The sequence below is a fragment of the Dromaius novaehollandiae genome, chromosome 4 (assembly GCF_036370855.1).
Source record: "Dromaius novaehollandiae isolate bDroNov1 chromosome 4, bDroNov1.hap1, whole genome shotgun sequence".
NCBI classification, from domain to species: Eukaryota; Metazoa; Chordata; class Aves; order Casuariiformes; family Dromaiidae; genus Dromaius; species Dromaius novaehollandiae.
Window position 1 is genome coordinate 46,466,888 of NC_088101.1, and position 14,151 is coordinate 46,481,038.

The 14,151-nt window shown below is 40.3% G+C and overlaps 1 protein-coding gene and 1 long non-coding RNA gene across 4 annotated transcripts in view; one reads left to right on the top strand and one right to left on the bottom strand.

Moving 5' to 3' along the window:
• The window catches only part of LOC112997066 (histone PARylation factor 1), a 17,670-nt gene continuing 3,519 nt past the window's right edge, over positions 1 to 14,151 (bottom strand). The window contains exons 1-8 of one of the 2 annotated variants that reach the window (XM_026122899.2): positions 7,991 to 8,146; positions 6,908 to 7,067; positions 6,032 to 6,218; positions 5,446 to 5,544; positions 4,135 to 4,285; positions 3,317 to 3,404; positions 2,522 to 2,694; positions 1 to 275 (exon numbers count right to left, since the gene is read on the bottom strand). In XM_026122899.2, the coding sequence (XP_025978684.1) occupies positions 144 to 275; positions 2,522 to 2,694; positions 3,317 to 3,404; positions 4,135 to 4,285; positions 5,446 to 5,544; positions 6,032 to 6,218; positions 6,908 to 7,067; positions 7,991 to 8,044 (1,044 nt within the window). In that variant the 5' untranslated portion in view covers positions 8,045 to 8,146 and the 3' untranslated portion in view covers positions 1 to 143. Of the gene's footprint in view, positions 276 to 2,521; positions 2,695 to 3,316; positions 3,405 to 4,134; positions 4,286 to 5,445; positions 5,545 to 6,031; positions 6,219 to 6,907; positions 7,068 to 7,990; positions 8,147 to 14,151 lie in introns of those variants that run through there. The other variant, XM_026122900.2, reaches the window with a different exon arrangement.
• The window catches only part of LOC135328228 (uncharacterized), a 22,803-nt gene continuing 16,814 nt past the window's right edge, over positions 8,163 to 14,151 (top strand). Inside the window, exon 1 of one of the 2 annotated variants that reach the window (XR_010389021.1) lies at positions 8,163 to 8,601. This is a non-coding gene — a long non-coding RNA (uncharacterized LOC135328228). The remainder of the gene's footprint in view (positions 8,602 to 14,151) is intronic. The other variant, XR_010389020.1, reaches the window with a different exon arrangement.

A 14,151-nucleotide genomic window follows, 5' to 3' on the forward strand; every position in this document is an offset into this window, starting at 1 on the left:
TTACTTCGAAAAACTTTACTGACCGCACAGGACGCTTTTCCATATAAAACAAAAACAAAACAAGGAAAACCCCACCTCGACGGTGCAAGATCACCCATGTTAACGCATTCAGGCTTCCCTGCCGCGCAGGCCCCTGCGCTGGCTCACAGCGCCAGCTGGTCCACGTTTTCTTCCCTCCGGTTCGCCAAGTGCGACTGGATGATCTCGGCAAAGAGATTCCTCTTCAGCAGGTTGTAAGCAAGAGGCAGCAGCTGACCCACGGTCTTGTGAAAGTACTGTAAACAAGGGGGACAGCAAGAAAACCCTTCATTGTTCAGTGGCCTCATTTATACAGGGAGAAAGTCACCTAACCCTTAAGCTTTACCAGATTAACATTCCTCCCTCCCACACCTCAAAAGCACTGTACACCCTTGTACTACACTTGGGTGGGCACAGTAAGGAAAGACTGCCCTTCCCAAACTGCTGCTCAGTTTGCAGGGGTAATAGGGGCATGCATGCTACAGCATGTATTGCCATGTGAATGAACTGCAATGTGAACTCTTACAGTAATAGCCATGCCTAACCGTTTGAACCAGTTCACTAGTTTTGTGCTCAGCTGCACAAGAGCCTGGCCTAACCTGCCTACGTGTGAGGTTAAAAGGAGACACAAGCAGCTCCTTAGTGCTTAGGTTCTCCTATCAAGTAGGGACAAGCTCTGTATAATTTTTTCCCCCTTTTAGGGAAGGTGTAAACCCTGACCTGTGCTCCTCTCACCTCATACAAGAATGTTTAATAGCATGGTGTTTTTTCTGGACTCGAGGAGGAAGAGAGGGAAAGTATTTTTACTTTAGCCATACAAAAGATGCCATGGCTAAAACATGCAGTTGTCTAGCTTCCAGTGCCCTATCATATTCCACAGTAGTACTTCCTAGACTCTGAGAAAGTACCTATTTAAAGTATATAAAAATATACTAAATGTATTTAAATCAGAACATTTTTAGCACATTATGTTTATTGTACATGTAAGCCCACTATACCTCTCGTATAATGAGGATTAAGAGGTTAAGCCCTTTTCTATTTCTTGGGTTACAGCTAGAGCGACAGCATTTATTCTGGCTCTGTAAGCCATGGGATAGCTAGGATCTAGTCAGAACTGGAAAGCAGCTGTAAGTATCTGCAGATAGCAAATTTGTTGTCCCAGCATTTTTGCTGATCATCACATCACCTCACTCGGATAAACTGTATTGTTAGCATGCAAAACCATTGTTTTCCCCTTCTGTTTGTTAAAATAGAAATCAAAGGTTTCTATTTTCTGAATATTATAGCTGCAAAGTTATAGCCATTTCAAAACTGAGGTACAAGATGCATATCAGGCCACGTCCCAGTATTTTAAGGATGTAATTTGCCACTGACAAACTCCTACAATGACTCGTCTCACACTGCAGTAGGCATGAAGTAAGAGAGGGTTTTGGCCTCTTCCTACTCAGCCAGTTTTAAGTAACTAGTTCCTTCACTGCCCTGCCAGACATAGGGAGGAATTAAGCAGCTGAAACAGTATAGTCACATAAGCAAGGGTCTTAAATGAGCAGGAGATCAGAGGATAATACACCACAAATTCTCAGATGCTGTGGGAGACTTGAGGGCAGGGTAATAAGACACACATTAATAATTTAACAAGGCACAGCACTGAATTTTACTTTGTTTCAGTGAATAATTAGCTTAATAGCTTTTTGAGTTAAAGTTCAGAGAGTCCCTTAGCCAATACTATTTCTATTTTTATTTAGAGAAGCTTTTCTCATGAGTATTTTCACTACCATCCATATTACACTTATGTTGAAACTTCTATTTTAAATGCATTTCCTAGCCTTAGAGTTATTATAGATGCGACACTTTTCAGCATAGGACCATGGTATCTTTACACATCATTAAATGCTAGTAAGTCAATCAGCTTACTAATGATGTTTTTGTTAAAATGGAACAACAATTAGAGAAATTTAGGCATTTATAAATGCAGTTAGCTAGTGGGAAGCCTTTTTGTGCATCATACAGGAAGTGTACACAAGCACCTGATCTAGGTTCAATTTTTTCCCCTCCATGGGGGTTTCAAGGATGCGTCAGTTTTTCGATCCAGTTAAACAGAAATGCTTGTGCCAGTACAAGTAATAGGACAGGAGACAGCAGAGATAGAAAGCTACAGATATTCAGTGTATCTGGACTAAATGCTCTGCATCTTTAGGAGGCTAGTAACAACTCATTGTCTTATGCACACTAAATCGCAAGTGCTAAATGCTATTTAAATGCTTCTGGACTGCAGGATTATGCTTCCATATAAGGAATTTAAATATGGAATGGTGTCATGAATATGATTATCTTATTAATAGTTTCCACAAATTAAGAATACTCTTGTAGTCTTGCCTCACAGGAGAATCCCTAGTGATGACAGTTTGATGATTTCGGAATAAAGTTCCAAGACACAGAACAGCTCCTGGTCCACGCATAAAATAACGCATATTTTGTGAAGTACAAGTGTTGTAGTACTCACATGTGATCCATAGCAAAACAAGTCCATGCCCAGTTCATATCCCATTCCATAATCACATTCATCATTAGCAAACTGGACAAAAGTGAGCATTTCTTGAATGGGTGCAAAAGCTTTCAGTCTCTGGTCATCAGTAGGAGCATCAACAATGGCCTTACAAATTTTTTTAAGATTAGCTGCAACAATAAAAGCAGAAATATTTAAATGTTTAGGTAAAAGAAATTTAATACTGCACTAAAGTTGTTTGCGCCAAAGATGTACTGCATGTGCCACGCTTACATGAAGACTAAGGCAATGCAGCCTGAGTTATTGATGAAATGGCTTCTCCCTTTCCTTTGCTGCTCACTCCTACCCCACACCCATCCATCTCAATTCCTTGTATATGGACAAGCATTCACGTGGCAAACTTCAGCAAGGAGCTGATTCAGGTTAAACACCATCAGGAAAAGAAGGGGAAAATAATAAATAAACCCACAAGTCCCTGAATGTAGATCAGTTCTTTGGATCTACTTATCACATGGCTGCAGAAATACTTGTGCCAATACAGAAGACAGTAGTCTAAACTACTACTTTAGGAAGTATTATTTCAGATTTAGTGTTTTTCACTGATTCTCAACCTGTTTACTTAAAGAAAATACTTAGAGCTCAAGTGTGATGATTAAGAGCCTTGCTCTTCACTGCACTGCTGGTATTTTTCAAGTGGAAAATATGAATGCAGTTTGTTTTTTGCCAGAATACACATGTGATTGCAGATTGTTTACTTAAAAAAGCAGAGAATATGGTAAACAAGATCTTCACCATTTGTTTCAGGAAGTTCTCTGTATCCAACATCATTTTTGTCTACAGGAACAACTAGGCCTGCTCCATGAAACGTTTTGGTCACCACCTAAATAAAGAACCAGAAAACTGAAACCAGTACTGTAAGACAGTAGTATATGACATACAACAACTGACTGTTAACTAAAAAACATTAGCACTTGACTCCTGGTGGTCAAACCAAATATAGCATCCAGGTTCAAGGACACCAGTTCTGTTTTAAGGTATACTGCAGTTATTCTTGCCAAGATGTTTTAAGAATTGAAGCTTAAAATAACTGGAAACTCCACTACAATGAAATTCTGATTTGTGGAAATCACTACAGTCACTTGTGCAGCACTGTGCTACATTTGTTCAATCAGCCAGTGCCATAATCTGTTTTTGATACATGGGCAGAAAAAACACTGTTACTGATTCATATCATTGTTAGCCTTTCCAGTAGATCCAACCCAATTGTTTACATGAATCTTCAGTATAAAATTTATGTCCATGTTTCTCATTTGCTACCGTTACATTTTTAGACTATTTGCCCTCCTTCTTTAATTGATGCCTTGATAGCTTGCCTTACTTGCCAAGCTGTGGTTAACAAAAGTAAAAAGGTTTTATTTAATCCTATTATTTGGAAAACACGCATTAATATTTTCTCTCCTGAAGTTTCATCTAGAGGGCTGATTAGCTCTTGACATTCTTAAATGCAGGCTTCTTTGCAAAATAAAAGGGGGAGGGGGGAAAAAAATCAGGTAAGTCAATGAAAAAAGTTTAAGAGAACTTAGTTCTTTCTAGTGGATCAAAAGTCATACTTTCTTATCTCTCTGTTTCATCTTCATAGTTTTCTGTTCAAGAGAATATCCCAGGTCTTCTGCTGTTCTTGTTAGTTTTTCATCTATGTCTTTCAAAATAGCATTTTTCTTTTTATCGGTCACTTCCTTAAGTTTTTTTGACAAAAATAATCTGTAAACAGAAGAAACATGTCTTAAAAGAGCTTACCATAAAATGAACAAACAAAAATACAGTCTTCTAATCATTAAACCTCCAAATCTTATAATGAAGATTAGCAATCATAGGTTTATTTATACACATAGATTACTTAAGTATTCAAGTCTCTCCCTCTCTCTCCCCCTGCCCACACCTCCCCCCCAAAAATTGGCAGACAATATTCTAGCATTTCCTGTGTTTGCATTACAATATAGTTTATGCAATCTGCAAGTGCTGAAGATCGCATGAACTCAGTAACTGCAGATTTTTCTGTCTTAACAATTTAATTTGCTGCTTCAGAGCCTTATTCATTATTTGTCATCTAATCCACACGTCATACATATGTAACTGTTTCATCACAATGTTTCAAAACAAACATCATTGGTTATTCTGCACTAGACAAGGGTGCTTTGCAGGAATGTTTCTTCAGTATTTCCACTTACTAACATGCATCCATCCTTAGAAAGCTTTCAGTTTTTAACGGACAGATCATGAAATAAGAGAATCCACATTTCTGTTGTGTATGTTGATTATGCAGGAGCATGCAAGGCTTCATGGATCATCCTGAGTTACATACCCGTATAAATGTTATCTTGTTCCAGGTCAGCAATGGTACTTCTTACAGTTAACTATTATGCATAAAAATAATGTATTTATACATAGGCAAGAACAAGAGCTAGATGTTACTCAGTTAGATGTTTGATTTCCCTCACCACTGTTTGAGATGCCCTTTCTATAATCATGCCAATAAGAAGTACCATGTTTGTCTTCTACAGTTGTTTCTGTTGACGCTTTTATGTTCTGTGCTGTGGTAACATGGGAAGTATTTCAAAACACCAAGTGGACATTTTATATCAAGAGACTATCTCTTCTAGTCTTTTCAATATAAGTAAAGAATCAGATAATTAGCATTTGTGTATTTTACTTCTAAAGGGAAAATACTTTCAAGAAGCCTATAGAAGCTTTTACAGAATACCTTAAAACTTGCTAGCAGTAGTAGGAAATAAATGAGACTTTCTCAAGAAGCAAAGACAGGAAGATGCATAAGATAGCTGCATTACCCTACATCACATCTACTGATGTACAGATTCTTTCCTATACTGCTTTTTATAAATAAGAGTAAATATGAACCTTACTTGACTGCAGCAAATACATTATCACCAACTTGTGAAATCACACAGCTCTTCTTAGCTTCATTTGCACCAACCCACACTGGAAGTTCATCCGGCACATCCCTATTTATGGAAAAGTACATACAAACAGTCAGGTTGTGCCCATTTCTCCTCCCTCAAAGAGGACTTCGTTTGCTGCCTCACCATGCCATCTTCAGAAAGCCAACAAAAGAATCCCTAGAGCTAGAGCACTAGAACCTTACAGCATGGTTTTGAAAGGAACTTTTGTCAATACAGGCAGAGAGTAGAGGTTCTCTTATTTCATAAGGCTTGACTTTTTATTCAAAGCATTAGGGCAAGAGTTAAAGATGAATAAGTTAAGATGCTTGGGGCAGGGGGAAGCTAATAAGTATCTAAATCTAGTCTTCAATTGCAGTATCTTCAATGCTCTGACTGTCTTTTATTAAAGACATCAACCCACATATTAATATCCTGTTACAGAAGGGAAAAATTCTCTCACTCAATGATAGTGCACAGCTCAAATTCTGTCTCATCAGAAACACGGAGGAGAAAATTTGCACACAGCAAGAGCCTGTTTTAATTAAAATACCTGAAATATCCCATGTGATACTGGGTTTTGCCATCCCCAACAATTATAGTCTGGAATTCTGGGGGATCATAGAAAAATCTCCAGTGAAGATTGAAATCCAGATCTGTTGATTTTACTTTTTTGTGTTTTCCAGCAAGAATATCATATGGTCCAACCAGTTTAAGTCCAACACTTGACACAAGTGCATCTGAAAAGCAAAGCATGAACCATTTCACCTTCTGGTGAGTGCATATCTAAACCACGAAGTTCTTACCACAGGAGATCCTAACTTTTACATGTGTATCAGTCAGGTATCAGAAGCCTCCATAAATGTAAGCAGTCAAACATGATGTTTACCAGAAAAGGAAAGCTGAGATAGTCTTTTATTCAGATAAGTTTCATTCAAGAGTTAGGTTGTTAAACTTTTCATATGAAAATGAACTGCTTTTTATACACATTACTCTACTTTGAGACGGTAATTTCTTGCCGATTCAGAGATACCTTATATAATACACTGATCAAATAAGTTTTTTGAAAAGTTGAAGCTTGGGTTGATATGACTGAGCTTTAACTCTATTTTGACTATTTTGAATATACTTGTAAGAAGGGCATATTTAAAGGACATTTAGTCCCCTTGCATTACATGATTAAAAAAAAAAAACCAGACACAAACACCCCCACTATTTCAGAAAGCTTGAAGTGGATTAACATCTCCATGAGTATCTCTAGAATTCTTCTTTACACTCATGGAAGTATTATCCTGCATCTCAACTGAGAACTGAAGCAGCATTGGAATGAATCTTCACTTCCTTTTTGCCTACCTTCAGGCTGTTTTCGAGAGTGAAAGTTAAAACAAGTTAAGCCTCCCCACAAGCCACAAAAAAACTAAAAACCCACCACTTGGTTTCTCAGAATCTAGCTCCTCACAAAACTTCCAAAATTGGTAGAAGTCTTCAGGTAGTCTAAGCTGATAACATGTTTCTGCTTCTTGACAAAGATGATCAGGGATATCTGCCTGATTTGATCTTCTCTTTTTGACACCTCCATTTTTTTCACACTGCAGATAGAAAGCGATTAATTTAACAGTTGTTTATATCAACTCTGCTGCATGCTATTTAAAGCAGCATACATACAGATTAGAGCATCTTAGGACAGAGTCCCTTGCATCCGAGGCAAGTTCTTAGAAGTGTACTAAATAGCAAAGTGCTACTCTGATCAAACAAGTCAATGTGACTTACGGAAGCACTTACTAGCTGAGCGAGCAAAGGACTAAGCATGCCGAAAGTTTAATCCAAGTTCTGGACTACTTTAGAATGACTATTTCCAATCACACAGCAGCCTGCATGCAAGAATCACGTTTTACAGACTGTTAGAAGTCTGACCAAGTTGTAGGGGCACTATTTTATCATGCCTGATTAAATGACGCAGCAAGAATCCACCAGACCTCTAACTATCTGAACTACTTTGCTAACCATCACCTGAACTGGTGAATTTTACAGCATAACACTTCAGAAAAAGCTTAAACTTCAAGTGGTTTTAGAGATGCTTTGGTATGATCTGAAACAGGGTGGGAGGCGATCTATTCACACATGCACGCCACTAAAGCAGCAGCTTCAACTATCTCATTCCTAACAATACTAAAAAAAAAAAAAAGACGCCCCCCCCCCCGATTTTAAAAGGATAAAAAGTCCGTTTCTTGTCAAGACAGCACAACGAGGCAGGCATTTCATCCTCCAAGCGGAGCACCGTCGGATTTCTAACCGCATCCCGACAGGGACAGGGGAGGCAGAGGCATCCCTGCCAACGCAGCCGGACGAGCTCACGCCGCCAGCTCGCTCCCTTGCCGGCGGGCGCCTCGGGTCCCGGCCGCCCCGGCTCCCCCACGCGGGGCCCTTTCCGGGGACGCCCCGCCGGCCGGCTCTGCCCGTTGGGCTCGGCCCCCCTCCCCCCCGCCTCGCGCGCGCGCACGCCAACGGCCACCTGCTCCGCGCCCGCGTCCTCGGCGCGGGGCCGCCGCTTCCCGCCACCTGTCATGCTTCCGCGGGCCGCAGCCCGCCCTCCGCGCGCGCGCGCGCTCTCTTCCGAGATCGTGCCCCTCTACGTCAGCACGCAGCGAGGCACGGAGCGCGCGCGCCGGCTGTTGTGCGCTTGCCTTGCTCCGCCCCTCGCGCGCGGGGGCGGCCGTTAAGCGTCCGGGAGGGGGAGCGGCTCCCCACAATGAGGTGGGGAGGGCGCAGCAAGGGCGAGTGCCGCTTCCTGCGAGCCGGAGATACCGCGAAGGGGCTGGGAACGGCTGCCCTGTAAAGACAGCGTGAGAGAGCCGAGACAGAGCAGGTAGCGAGTGCCTCAGGGGAGAGGAGAAGAGAGGGGTTCCGGCCCGGGTGATGATGGCCGGCCCCTCCCGGTGAGGGGATGGAGGCTCTGCCAGGAGAGGCACCGCGTCTTTCCTCTTCACCAGGAGACGCCTCGCAGCAAAATGAACAGGAAATAAGCATTTTTAGAAGTACAAAACGTGATTTTGTATCTACGCATCAGCTCATGAGCCAGTCTGCTCCGGTGCTGGCTGGCCAGAGTAGGAGTGATTAGAGGAGGTAGGAAGAAAGATAACTGTACCTTGTAGGCTGTCTTTATTCCGGGCTAGAGCAAGAATCAAAACTCTTCTGAGGGAAGGGGTGGGGTTAGAGTGAGTGGGAAGACAATGAATGCAGTTAACTCTTGATCGCTTGTCTCTCTGCGGGTACAGCTGGCTGCTAGAGATTAGCTGGGAAGGTTGCAGCCGTTTTTCCACCTCACTGGTAATTGGTAGCTCAGCTCAGGACTGCCCGTATATTTTTGAGGCTGCGGTCTTCTACTTTGTACCCTAATTACACATATGTGCAAGTTCCTATAATAGAAATTCGTCTCCCTCTCCCAATATCCGGCCCTAAGGAAGAGATTAAATTTGATTCAGGTGAACACTTCAGATGTAAATTCATATGTGAGAGAGGGAATGACAGTAATTTTCAATATATAAAAAAACCTCTGAAGCCTCCGCTTTAGCATTTGGCAGCTGCCACTAATGCAAAAAAGTCACATAATTTCTCTTTCAGTGAAAGAATCAAGAGAACAGGGTCACATACAGTATGTGGAATGCATTCTTCATTCAGAAAACTGCTTAATCATATTATGCAACTTCCAATCATTTAAATATATTGCTAAAGTGCTTTGCACAGAAAAGAGGCCTTAAAAAAAACCAAACAGTAAAACAACACAGGGAGGTGGTAGGAAGCTGGTTATGTATAAGCCTTCAGTTGTTTGTTTCAATAACTCAGATTATAGTGGTTCTTCTAGAAGCACAATGTAGTAATTTAACCAGAGGAATTTTGTTGTGTGCAGGGAAAGTACGTATATGGCATAAATTCAACATTTTTTATCCTCCTGCAACCTATTAAAGCTGTATTTGTTATAGTACAGTTTACCAGGTCAAGTCCAGGAATATGCCTCAGTCCCTTTCACCCACATATGCCAGTGATAGATCACTAAAAGCAATGCATAGCTGATAAAAGCTTGATAATTCTGAAGTCTTACAGAGTTTTCATAGAATGTGAAAGGCTGCTATAAAATTCAACCTCCTTTACAAAGAGGTCAAATTAAAGTTGCGGTATTAATCTTAGTTTCACCACTTTTTTTTTTTGTTTAATGACTGAAGATTTTGACATGCTGTGGAAGTTACATTTGCATTCGTTACTAAGAGTTACAGACTATTTTACAGGGAGCTCTATGTTCATGATGTTGCTTCCTGTCTGTAACAATAGCTAGTAGCAGGAACTTCATAGAAACCATGGACAGATACCAGGTAGATGTAGGATAATCAGTGACATAATGTTTCCTCTTTCAGTTGGAGGAATTATTGTTTAAGTCGACATACATATTAAACTTTGCTTGCCAAAATCCTGCACACATTAGGAAGGAGTATTAAATTCCACATTCAAACCTTATTTAAGAGACATGATGTTTCATAAATACCTAATAGCCTCAGGTTAAGCTGAAACAGGGCACAAAAGCTCACTAAGGATCCATGAACCTAGTTTTCTTTCTGAGAAGTGTGAGCAGCACTGCCCTGAGGTTTCCTTGGGGTATGCTTTTCAACAACAGTCTCATTGTCACTCCATAATTTCTATTATATCTGACCTTAACCTTCACTGAGGCTAGATAAAATAGCACCCAAAGGAATGACATTTTCTCAGTAGCTTGATGGGACCTGTTCTCTGATGACTTGGGTTCTTAATTCTTAAGAGAATAAGGGCCTACCTTTCTTTTTCCCCATAAATATGTTATATACTCTAACTTCACTTACCTGAAATCTAATCTTATGCAGAGCACTGATTCAGTGACATGAAAGGTACTGATATTTCCTATTTCAGCATTGAAACAAACAAATGAATACTAAGTTCTGTCACCATTACTATTTCAGGATCAGCTTTTTTCCCTATTGCAAGGTGATATTAATTCCTTAATTAACCTCACCTCCAAGCCTGTAACTTTGCAAATGTTTATCAAGCCTTTCTCTTCTGTTTTTTTTTTAAACTAAAAGAAACCATTCGCATAGCCACTTGCAATTCTACAAGTACAATTTTAATAAAGCAAACGCTAAAGCGACAAAGATAGCTGAAGCATGTTTCATAACTTAATCCTGCCATATTATGGTCTTCTACTACAAAACAAGTAAATGAAATCAGCGTGAAAGCTTTTACCTTCAGTCTGAGTCAAGAAGAAGGGAGTACCTTCGCAGAGATGCAGGGAAAACTTTGAAAACTGTTCAGAGATTGATGTTTGCCTCTTAGTATTTCACCTTCTAACATTGAGAATTGTGATATGAAGTTCTGATCAACTCATTTTAGGTGTGCCAGTATTTCATAAAGCAAAGCTGAAAAAGCATAAGTTAGCTAGAAAAATACTTCTGCATTGGCATAGTGTTAGTATTTGTGCTGCCTTTCAACAGCCTAGCTTGGAGAGCCCCTTTACCACTTAACTGAAGATAAAGCTCTGAGGCTTATGGATCAGTTGATTTCTAGTTCTTTTCTCCATACAACCTGTTAAAGTCTTTGAGAGCACCCCTCTTATAAAATAGCCTGCAGTTTAGTGATACCCCAGAAGGGAAAGGGGCATAGACTCCAGAAGGAAAATATTAATAAGCCCTCTCCAGCTGAAAAACCTCAGTCTCACAGACTTACCAGGCAGGTGCCCCAGCCACTCAATTATTCTGTAGTATTAACAGTGTTTGGCCATATTTAAAATAAAAATCCATGCCTATTATATGTAATTCATTATCCTTTATATAGATTTTCCAAGCAATTTTAGAATGAGTGCCTCTTGAGAAATAGGTAATGACATGCCCTGTTACCTGGTCCTATCCCATCAGGCTTAAGGTGTCAGGCAGCTCAGTTCCATCAAGATCATGATTGTGGTTATGTTCAGAAATCTGACTTTGCACGATTGCATAGGTAAAAGGGGCATTTTTGAGGTTAAGTGTATCTAGTGCAGGTGGCAGCTGAAAAGGGGTTTTCAGAGCAGCAGTTTTGTTTTTTTGTTTTTTTGTTTTTTTAACTTTAGATTTGTTAAACTGTCTCAGCTACTCTTCAGTAAGTCTTTATCCTTATCAGTTCTGTTCTGAAGCAGAGAGAGAGAGATTGTAAGGTGCCATGTAGTCTAGTTATACCATACAGACCCTTAAAAAAGGATCTTAAGATACTGAATGATTATTCAGTGTACTGTAGTAATTTTTCTGTGGAAGAAGTGGTAATGCCATCTGTCCACATCTACCTCCAAACAACTTTTTCTCACTTCTGAGATCCTTGGTTTTAAAAGGGTATATAATTTGATACTGATAGCCATATTGTCATTCTTTCTGTTACAGCCTATAATGCTGTGACATGGAAAACTCTTTGCAAAGGAGGACAATGACAAAAGCAAGACATACAATATGGCATTTTAAAGCCTTCTCCTGTTGAGCATAAGCCTCTTGAGTCTATACCATCAGACTTCTGAATCAGCATAAGCAGTAAGAACTTAATTCTCAAAGAAGAGATTAATCTGCAAGGTAGCTTTATCAAGCTGTAAAGCCATCTGTATAATTAGTCCTACTCTTATAATGAGCCTAGTCTTTTTTTTTTTTAAGCGTTTATAAATATTCATTGACAACTTTTGTGAGAAACCACAGAACTGGAATCAGTAGTCCTGGAACAATACCTTTGAGACCTGCTTTCTCACAAGGTTTAGTAGAGATTTCCTGTGTATACATTTAATTAGCCTAATGAGGTCACCAATACCTCAGCATGTCTTATATAAGGACTTTTCTTCGCCCAAGTCTGTTTCCAAGATTATTGCTTAATATCCAAAGTTGCTAAAGCATGTCCCATTCTATGATGGGGTCTCAGTTCTTCATTTCAGAATTTTGTAGCCATTAGTCATTGTGAAGAAGGCCTTCATGAGTTAAAAGCCTGAGCCAAAGTTTTATCAGCTAGTAGATACCAGCAAGAAGGAAAGACATGAAAGATTGTCAAAATCCAGTTTACGCTTCCTGCCATTCAGTCATTTATGCCCTTAGCTTTCCTTCAGAGTTCCGATTACCCTCCTTCCAGCTCTTAGAGGGTTCAGATTTGCTCACCTGTGAAGAAAGGTATCAAAACCAAGGAAGTTATACTATCTGCATATTCTGTGCTCACATTCCAGAGACAAGTTTAAAACAAAGTTATCTGCAAGACAGATAGAGTCTAGTCTGCATTACAAAATTAGATGGGGCATGATATGGTTCTAGATTCTTCCCCCCCCCCCCCCCCACTCTAAGGGTATACGGCTGAAGGCAATCAAAAGTCACGACTGGGTACTTTCAAAAGTACCTAAGCTGCAAGAGATAGATGTGCTCATCAGTCACTGCCATATTTTGATAACTAGATTGTGCTAGACAGATGTACACACATGTATATAGAGGAATTCCAATTTCTGTTCAAGGACTTTCTGCAAACCAGCAAGATTTCAGGCCACAAGAGGGAGCCATTTAAATTCTTGTTATTAAAAAAGCAAAAGAAAGAAGTCTGAAGAACTGAGACAATAAAAAGCATCTTAATACACAGCTGGCCAGATTGTTGTCCTTTTGGACCATTCAGTACATCTCCTTTCAGACACAGTCTGCTTAACTCCAGAAAATTTAGTCTTACTGTAAATAATGCCAGTATATGTACTAAATCTGTTGAGGGTGGGTGTGTATGTGCGCGTATCAGCTGTCATTGTGTAGCCATGTAGAATGCAGTGTGGAAAAAGGAACAAATGCAGTGAAATTATGCTATTTTGAGATAGTTTTAACATTGGAGCTTCTTAAGTGAAGGTTTGGTTCTTAATGAGTTGCTTTACAAAATTGCCAGCCTTCTCCTCAAGGTAAGCCTCAAATAATCCTCAGATCACACAAAGCCTCTGTTCCTAGGATTATTAGCTTCTGTGGGGCAGCTCCACATTTTCAGGTTCATTAGAGGACATGCCCTCCCTCCCATCAAAATCAGGGTAACCAGGAGCTGTGGCCACATTCAACGTCAAGGACAAGGTTTGCCTCCGGATGGGTTGTGCGTGAGTGAGCAGTGCTGTGGTGGAGCTGCGGAGGCGCACAGCACCTCTGCTGAGTCACTGCTTCCCTGCTGCGGGTGCTGCTGGGTTGGCCTGGCGTCCCGCCAGCTGCCCTCACACTTCTGTGAGGCTGTATCAATCTGCATGAATGAAAGAAGAAAATGCAGTGGGAGGAGGAGGAGGAGAAAAAAAGTCTCTGGAAGAAAACTAATCGGGATACTGCAGGAAATCTATTCCCTGAGAAATCCTGAAGCCTTTCAGGTTGCTGTACATTGTGGGTATTTAAAGAAGAATATAGATGAGCACATACAGTAGTCTTTGCAGCAAAGGTTTCAGAGACATATACATCTTTTTACTCATTTTAGTCTAGTGGTTAGTATTAGTTTGGCATTGATTCAGTGATCCTTGTAATAACTGCTTTTAACAGGAAAGTAAACTCACAGCTTGGTACTGCTGTAATCCAGTACTTTGAACGACTATTTGTTTAAATCCGACAGCTAGCAGTAGACTGTCATTTTTAAGGTGGCAATAGTATCTTACTGCAA